This window comes from Danio aesculapii, chromosome 7, assembly GCF_903798145.1.
Source record: "Danio aesculapii chromosome 7, fDanAes4.1, whole genome shotgun sequence".
In the NCBI taxonomy this organism is placed as follows: Eukaryota; Metazoa; Chordata; class Actinopteri; order Cypriniformes; family Danionidae; genus Danio; species Danio aesculapii.
Window position 1 is genome coordinate 30,930,919 of NC_079441.1, and position 9,744 is coordinate 30,940,662.

General features: G+C 35.0%; 1 protein-coding gene across 1 annotated transcript in view; it reads left to right on the forward strand.

Annotated features, from left to right (window-relative positions):
- Positions 1–502: 502 nt before the first annotated feature.
- The window catches only part of lgr4 (leucine-rich repeat containing G protein-coupled receptor 4), an 84,733-nt gene continuing 75,491 nt past the window's right edge, over positions 503–9,744 (forward strand). Inside the window, 2 exon segments of the mRNA XM_056461613.1 lie at positions 503–766; positions 936–1,214. Coding sequence (XP_056317588.1) covers positions 1,021–1,214 — 194 coding nt within the window. The 5' untranslated portion in view covers positions 503–766; positions 936–1,020.

A 9,744-nucleotide genomic window follows, 5' to 3' on the forward strand; every position in this document is an offset into this window, starting at 1 on the left:
AATAAGTGAGTATATCAAGGGTAACAGCTCATGGAAAAAAGTAAGCATACTGAGACTACGAACGCATAGCAAGGACTACACCACTGATTGAGATATATTATTTTTATTTATTTATTTTGCAATTCTGCAGCCGAGGATGTAAATACTAATATATATATATATATATATATATATATATATATATATATATATATATATATATATATATATATATATATATATTTGTTTATTTATTTGTTTGTTTATTTGTTTGTTTATTTTTATTTTTTTAATTTTAATATTATTTATGATAATAGTAAAAATAATAGTACTGTTTTTTGGTTCCGCGGGTAAATGCACTGTAGATTTAGAATATTTAACAGCCACAAGTTGCCCCCACTTTCATTCTATAGAGCTGACGTCGAAAAATCATTAATATGTAGGTCTGTATTACCATATTCAGCACCTCACTGGCTATCCTGCAAGGAGAGAGCGAGCGAGAGAGAGAGAGAGAGAGGCTCGACGGAGAGCTGGCCGTGTTTTCTACAGGAAACAAATCAGAGAGAGAGTGAAAATACTGTTGTAACCCGTCGTGTTTCGTCGCGGTTTGCGAGTGTTTTCCTAGAAGCGGGCGCTTAGCGAATCACGGCAATCTGGAGCCCCGTTTGTTTCGACCCCGGAATCGAATCTAAAGGTTTTTGTTTTGTTTTTTGGAGGTGTGAGGCTCGAGACTCCGCGCAGAATGTCCGTTGACTGGCTCGGTGTGCTTATCGTTCGCGGGCATTAGGTAAGAGCACTTACTTTCACCAGCCATGGCTGAAAGAAAAGCAGGTAGCTAAACCGTTTTAAAGACATGTTGTGGCTTCACTGTAGTCCGTTAACTAGTCCTCGTCGTGTCTAAATCTGCAAATTCAACCTAAAGTCTTCTGAGAGTCTGATAATGTACTTGTTCTTAGGTTGAAGGAACTATCACCACCTCTGGGCGAAACAAGCGCCACGCATTTGCCTTCGAGGGTCTTTTGGGTGAAAAGCAAGAGAATAATGGCATTGCTGGCCGTCCGGATGCTGGTGCTGGGGTTGTGTGTAGGGGGACAGGCTGCCGCTGCGGGAGAGGGACAGTCCACTCCGGCCACATGCTCTCCGCTGTGCCGCTGTGATGAAGACGGAGGAGCGGACTGCTCTGGACGGGGACTGACCAGCGTCCCCACCGGCCTCAGCGCTTTCACCTACTACCTGTAAGTAACCACAGTAACATTTAACAATCAAGTGCATGACGGGAACAAGTGCATACTGAAATTTAGCGCTTCACATGTTACACGAGTTTCAGGTTTTGAATGACCGATATCACCATGTATCAAATCCGCAAAATAATGTCACGTAAACGCAGTTACATAAAGCACCCATAACTAACTCTAAAACAACGTTTTCTTACGTCAAGATCACTGATCATGTTATATCAAACATTGATCAATTCCTCTGTGACTCAGACGTGTATAATCACTTTACTGCCTGTAAGCAGTACCACATTCTTAAGATTATGACTGAAAGATTTACACTGAGTGTTTTTCTGGTGAACATTGAAGGCACTTATGAATTATAAGGTTATGTCTGCATTAGGTATGGGCCGCTATAAGTTTCTGAAAGTATGATAACCTTGGATAAAAGTATCACAGCTTCACGGTATTGATGTTACTGCTCTAATATATGCTCTTTTTAAATGTCTGGGTACATTTAACAAATTCCCATTTCAACACAGTATGTTTTATTTTGAGAAACATTTAAAATATTTTGGAAACAGTAAACATGTCAGGCTGAATAATTAAAAATAAACCATTGACTTCTGCTGTGTTCAGTAGTTAAAACACAGATTTATTTACAATTTAAAGCAGCCTCTTTAATAATTTTTACTGCTGGAGATACTGTTGTCCTGAAAAACATAAATTAAAAAATCTTACACATACCTTAGGAATGGTAAAGCAGAACACTTTTGCTGTTTTAAAACCTTTACTTTTCCAAACCACAGTAAACCTTGAAAACGGTTATCGTCCCATGCCTAGTCTGTATTCTGAGTCGTTATTGAGCTGAAAAGTTTTTCCAATCCATATAGAAGGTATGTGGGGATCAAGTTTTCTTAATAAAACCCCCAACATGAACACAACTTAAAAATGAAATGTGATTACCTAACAAGACCAGATTAGAATCTTATAAAATAACCTCAAAGTAATAATTAAGCTAAATGTCTTCACTCTTAATACATGCAGTTGTTTTCAGATTGAAAGTTTTGTTTTTCTTTTGCACAAAGTCCATCTTGGGCCACTTTTGGGTACATTGTGTGAGTGTAACAGACTAAATGACCCATACAGTTAATATAGAGAGGGTTGCTCATCCATTATTGAATGCAGCCAGCCTTTAAAACCTCGCTCGCCTGCTTTTAAACCCATGCAGTATAAAAAGGTATTTTTATTTTGAGGTGAGTTAGGGTGCTTTTCTATGAATAGTGCTTCCCACAATGTCTCTCTCTGCAGTTTTTGTCAGGGCATAACAGACACTAGTATTATTTCTTCCATTAAAAAAAAACTGATAGAGTATCTCTATTTCTGAGTAAAATTGTGGAGTCACACAATTGAGAAACCCTCCAGAAAAGATAATTTAACTAAGTGTCACATGCAAGTGCAAAAAAGCCTTAAAATGGATTCAATTGGCTGTCAATGTTTTATTGTTTATTATTTCTTAAACAAATTCCGCCAATATTATTCTAATACTGTTATCGTAATAGCTGTTGTGTGGCCTTTTTTAAAGAACTCAGAAAAATCTATAGCTGTAGATATTATTATAGTTATCATCCCTTGTGTAAATGGGCCTTAATTCTTGATCTGTTTGTGTCTACGGAGCATTTGCATTAGTTTGAGGTTTCACTAGTTGACTGAGAAGTTTTTGCTCCTCAAGTTTTTCCATCTGCTAATATAGAAAGACTGGTTTATAGCAGGACTGAGCCAGAGCCCACTGTCTGTGGCACGTGTGAATCATGTCCTTCACCTCATTAGACTTCACCAGCATTTATTGTGTTTTCATTCAGTTGCGATTAAGTGTGGTACTTTTCTGCCAAATTGTTTGTAAGCTCCGTCTGGAGGCGAGTGTTTATTCTGAAGCTCTCTCTTGGAGCCCATACGTTTTGAAAACAGCTTGACCGGGCTCTCGAAATATCTCTGCCAAACTGCAGCGTGTAACCCAACGCCAAGCTAAGTCCAGTCTGGAGAAGCTATAAAGCCAGAAATAAAGCCACAGAGTTAACACTAGCTCCGGCAGTGGCCATCTTAGATATCAGCAAATTATATGCAAATATAGGACCATCCTCATGGTGCTAACACTCTGCTTCAAGTGTTTTATTATTGTTTTTTTTAACCTGTGAAATATTTTGTGGATTCCCCTATATATTGTCTCTTATTAAATGCATGTATTTGTTTATTTTATTTTTTGGACTATGTAATGTTTAACAAAAAATGTACAACTAGGCATGTGAAGGCTTTAACATGTGATAATTGTGGTGTATTATCACATGATTTGGAAAAGAAATTACAAAAAGAGGTTAAAGAGATAATAGACTTTAGTGCTATCCAAGTAATAACAAGTTAAATGGTTTTCAAATAACAAAAACACTCATTACTGGCATTAATTACATAAGCTTACCCAGATAAGTGTGTTGTCAGTAAACCGGCAGTACATTGAAACATATTTTTCTCTTTTAAAGCAGTGTCACATACACAGTGCTCCATTAGATAGAAAATGAAACTAAAATCACTGAATAATTCACAGTGTTTTGAAGTGTCCACAGCCAAGTGTAAATATATTATGTATATTCTTAACCATAATGTTTTTGCATTACCACAATAAACTTCTACATTCAAAGCCAGTGGCCAGATTTTAAAATCCAGTCAAAAACCAACTAAACATATTATCTGAAATACAATTTAGTTTGGTATAATGAGCAAGTAATCTGTTACACTAAGTGCATCACAATAGAGAGTAAAACAGCTGTTGTGACTTTTACATTTAGCATTTTAGTCATTTAGCAGATGTTTTAATGGTTAACTTCCAGTTTGTCATGAATTTTAAAACCTAAAAAAAAGTGTATGACTGTACTTATTTGGAACATGTGTTTTAAGTGGTAAAAAGCACTGAAACTGCTATTGTGTTAGCATTAGGCATGAGCCTATAAAGCTGGAATTATACTTTCGCCTGGCGCCACATCGCGCACCTCCACTGACTGCGCGCGCACTTTGCGAAACAGACGAGGGTTTTATATGCATGCACCGTTGTGATATTCTTTAAAACGACAGGGGGCTGTCAAGAAAAGCCCACCATAAAATCAGATGGATAAACAGAAGTATGAAGTTTCCAGAACTATGTCAAATCATAATATCGTTCAATATTTTTAAACTAATTATTTTTTATTGTTTTATACATTATTTTAATGATTATAAGCATTTTTATAACCATTCAAGATTTTTTTAATCAAACTTTGATGCATTACTTGCTTTTGTTCATATCTCGGACAGTTTTACCATTTGAAGTTTATTATAATATTAATCACAAGAGAACATAAGTTGCTCTTCAAATATATTTTTATTATGGCAAGAATAAAAGAAGACACTTACTAAAATAAAATAAAAAAAGTACACTTACTAAAAAATACTGATGTTTTTTTTTTTATTTAGCCCGATCCACAAACATATACATTTAGTGTAAAAGCTATGACTGGTGGAAAAACATATTCTGTAATTGTGTACCTGGGTCTCCACTTTTGCCATGGCCTTTTTTGGCATAAACAAACTTATCCCTCAGGTTTTTCCAAACTTTTTAACATAAACTTTCCTCCTTTCCCACTGCTGTTGCTATTTCAAGCAAATAATTTTTGGTCATCACTTGCTTTTGTTCATATCTCGGACAGTTATACCTATTAGAATTTATTAAAATATTAATGACAACAGAACACGAGTTACTCTATAAATATATGTTTTATCATCACAAAAATAAAAGCAAAAAAAGCACACTTACTAAAAAATACACATGTTTTTTAGATTTAGTCCACTCCACAGTTCACACATTATTGTCTGGCTAGTTTCTGTCCTATACTTATGCTAAAAAGGCAATAATGGTCCAACGTGATTACACCAATAAAGCCCAGAGAAACAAGGCATCAGTATATTGTAATCCAATTGGTCTGAATATTCCTTTCCAGTTATCAAAGAAATTATTCAGTGACTTCATTGTAGTTTTGTAACTATTAAATTGTTTAAACTCAAAATTAAGCAAAATACATCAGTGTAAAATCTATGACTGGTGGAAAAACATATTTCTGTAATTGTGTACCTGGGTCTCCACTTTTGCCATGGCCTCTTTTGGTTTTAATAAACTTATCCTTCAGGTTTTTCCAAACCTTTTAACAAAAACTTTCTCCTTTCCCACTGCTGTTGCAATTTCTAGCCAAGAATTATTGATCATCTGGTTATCTCTATGATCACGAGTCATAAAGATGTCTGTACAGTCGTCCTGTTTCAGACAAAATCTCTTCAAAGTGTTTCATATTCAACTCAAATCAGTTGCGGCGCCGCACGCACTGTTCGCTCGAGTCTCAAAAAATGCAGTGCTCACCGCCAGCCGAAATCATGCTGCGCGCACCCAAAGCGAATATCTGCAAACTCTGCAATGACGTCACATTCGCCGCATGCACTCAAGCGAACAAGCGGACGCGTCGAGTATAAACCAGGCTTAAGAATGTGACGGTATGATAAGCTTGGATAAAAATATCACAGTATTAAACGTCCTGTGAAATTAAAATAAGAACGTCAGATGTTAGTTTCAATCTGTTAGTTTTAAGGTTATCTATTAGCTAGTGTGCTCCAAAACAGTGTCAAAATTTGCGTTTAGAAAATGTAAAACTGATTTAAACATCTATTTTGTCGCCTAAATCGATCATGTTTTTTTTTCACGTCACCTCATATTTCATTGTTTCATCAAATATTAACCAATCTAATGCTCTCTAGTGTCTAACAAGCCCCGCCCCCTTCAAGACGATTCTCGTTTGTTTTTCATTTGATGTGCTTGATCTCAACCGCTCTCACTGGCAGAGCTGAAATAAAAACGAAATGCTATCCACTTGTTAAGTGTAACGTCATGCGAAGCGGCTTCCAGGTCCAAGCGCTATATCAAACTGTATGGGGAGACTTAACAAATGTTAATAATAAATGTCTACAAATCGCTGTAATACTTTCGAAAATCACAATTGCAATATATATATCCATGCCTAATATCAGATGGCCGGAAAGTGATACATTTTTTTATAAATTGTTAAAATATTGGTGTCTGTGATGCATCAAGTCCAGAGACTGTTGTGTGATTTCATATAAAATTCACTTTAATGTGTGATATGACTAAAAAGTTGTCATAAACTAATTTTTTCTTAATTCAAATGAGTAGCGGCTTAGACCCGGAAAAAGTATTCCATACGTCACTACTTAAGAAGCGGATTGGCTGTTTTTTTTTTTATAAAGAGGAGGAGCTTATCTTTGTCCTACGCTCTCTTCATTTTTCAGTTGAGTTTACATCAAACAGAGAATAAAAAAACACACATTTCGGAGCTCTTCGCGAGACCTTTAACAACAACTTTTTTCCCTTTGAACACAATATATTTTATTTTAAGAAACATTTAAAATATTTTGAAATAGTAAACATATAAGAATAAAATAATTTAAATACATCTTTGACTTCTGCTGTCTTCATTAGTTAAAAAAAAACACACAGATTTTGTTAACTTTCTTTTCTTGGATATAAAGTAAGCCACTGCACTGTTCAGGTCCAAAGCATGCTTGGGTATTGGTGCATACTGTAATTGTATACTGTATACTGTATTTGATTTTCAAATGTTTGCTGAATCGTGTACTGCTTTTAATGTTTGTGATCTTTGACAACACATAAAAAAACTCAAAAATGAAAAAACTTATATATATATATATATATATATATATATATATATATATATATATATATATATATATATATATATATATATATATATATATATATATATACCGCAGGAAAGGTTTAAGAGAAAATTTTAGCGGTTTTAAAAGTGCTACTTTTTCAAACCTTAACATCCCCATGCCTTGTTCGCACTGACCTGTTTTTGATCAAATACACATTACTGATCAATCCACCAGTGATGCTGAGCAGATGATTGGACCGATCTGAATGATCTGTCATTCAGTCTGTGTGGTAATAGTCATGAATCGTGAAAAATCACTGCCACCATTCCAGCAGCATTGCTGCATCCGCCTGCATCAGCCCTGCTGCACGCTTTACTGCATTTGTGGTATTTATTTATGTAATTGATAATAGTAGGGCAGTTCTGTCTGCCCGTCCTCTGGGTCGCCTTCAGCTGTCGCCACACTGTCTCTCCCCGCAGAGAAGAACAGAACTGGAGAATTAGCGAGAGAAAGGACAATAGAGGGAGGGAGTCAGAGTTTGAAAACTGGTAAAGTGACAAAGAAAAATATGTTGGAAGAAAAGATAAGAGAGGGACATTTGTGTGTGTGTGTGTGTGTGTGTGTGTGTGGTGTGTGTGTGTGTGTGTGTGTGTGTGTGTGTGTGTGTGTGTGTGTGTGTGTGTGTGTGTGTGTGTGTGTGTGTGTGTAAAAGTGTGAGAGAAGGAGAGTGGGCACAGTCTAGTTGATCATTATTCCCTGGTCTAGATAGCAGTCTTGCGAGGTTAATATAGTTTGCTCACTCCGGCAGGTTGTTGCGCAATGCTTCAGGTTAATCATACTCTGTTTAGGCGGAGTATCGGAGCAGGGCGAGTGAGAGACTTAGCACCGGCTTAAGAAACAAATATGCACTGTAGTATCGCTCCACACCAGGGAAACTTTGACCTTGACTGAGCTGTATTGGCGGATGTAACTATATACTTAACTCTGCAATGAAAGTTCATTGCTTATTACGCTGCACTTTGAATCAAATGCCTTTGATATACATTTATTTTTTTCTTTTTAACAAGCACCTAGTAAACGTTTGTCTATTGTGTTGTAGTGTTAACCATGCTTTTTCTTTAGTGGCAATGTATTCTTTGTATTTTGAATTCCTTGTAAAATGTTTGTCTTTTATTATTATCTTACTTTTTTCCTAAGATATTTTATTCATGTATTTTACTTAATCTTATTTTTATTAGTATAATTTTTATTTGTTTAATTAATACATTTTTTTTTATTAAACTAGCGACAACATATTTACAGTTTAACAAAAATTAAGGTGTTAGAGTTAGGTTTTAGGGTCCCTAAATAACTTTTTGTTTAATTTCTCACTTTTATTTCAATAAAATATCTAGGAAGTTTTTTCTTTTTTTGAAAATAAAATGAATGACTTCATTATTACTTCGAGAAGTGCAGGCTGCTGTACAATAGCAATACATTTCTGTCAAATTACATCACATTTTTATTTTGATGGCTTGTTGCTTGAGTTTATGTGTGTACATGATGATACACTGATCATTTTTCTGACAAGAAGCTAAAATGCTTGTAAATAAGAGAATATTAGAGCAGCTCCTGAGTTCAAGTTCATGTTTTCGCATATCATGGTGTCTTCAGTATGTATCTGTGTATTAAATGAAAGCACATCATTCACTCACACAGACGCGTGGAACATGCAGACTTCATTATTCACAGACACTAGACCTCATCACAGTTTGATTAGATGCACATCACTCCTTTTTATTTATTAACCCTTTTACATTTATATTTACATTGTTCTGGGGTTATTTTGGAAATTTATATATTTGTACTTAGAAATTGCTAATGTATTTTACCAAACAAAGTTTATGAAATAGAAAACTGCTAGGCATGGGCTGGTATAAGTTTCTGACGGTATGATAACCTTGGATTAATGTATCACGGCATTTAAATAAGTTCATTTTAAATGTCTGGGTAAAAAACAACAACTTTTTTTCCCCATTTAACAAAATATATTTTATTTTAGGCAGCATTTATAATATTTTGGAACAGTAAATATGTCATGGTAAAAATTAAAACAAATAATTGACCTCTGCTATCTTCATAAGTTTCAAAAACACAGATTCTTTTACAAAACATAAAAACACATTAAAAAATCTTACATTTGAAAATCCCTTTGTTTAGAACGCAAAATTACCCATTATGCTTTGTGTATGCGCAAGGAGAATGCTAAGAACTTCCGGTCGGCAGCTGATGCGTATAAACGGTCACATTTAGACAGCTTTAAACTGATAGTTTTAATCTATTTTATTTGATTTTAACGTCTTTTAACTATACTGTTGTTAATCAGCACCACCTCCTGGACAGGTTATTTAAAAAAATGTGGTTTGTGGCATTTAAATGAAGCCTCATCATCGCTAAAGTCAACATTTTTTCTTTCTTTCAAACATATAACCAACCCAAACAAATGTAATTCACCAAAATGTTTGACACACACACTTAGCCTGTACTTTCCCACTGACACGCTGATTGAATAAGTGTCACAAAGTGAAAATAATGTGGCATTTTGAAATGACAGAAAAATACCATGGTAAACATTACACTATACCTACTGACTAAATGAAACATAAACGGCTCCCGATTAGAATCAACATGCAAATCAGCCAGCAGAGTATCACTAACTGACTTTTATTGATAATTTTTGGAAATTACATATCTACTAGTTTCCTGGCAGTAATATGGTGTGAGATATTGTTTGTGTGTGTGT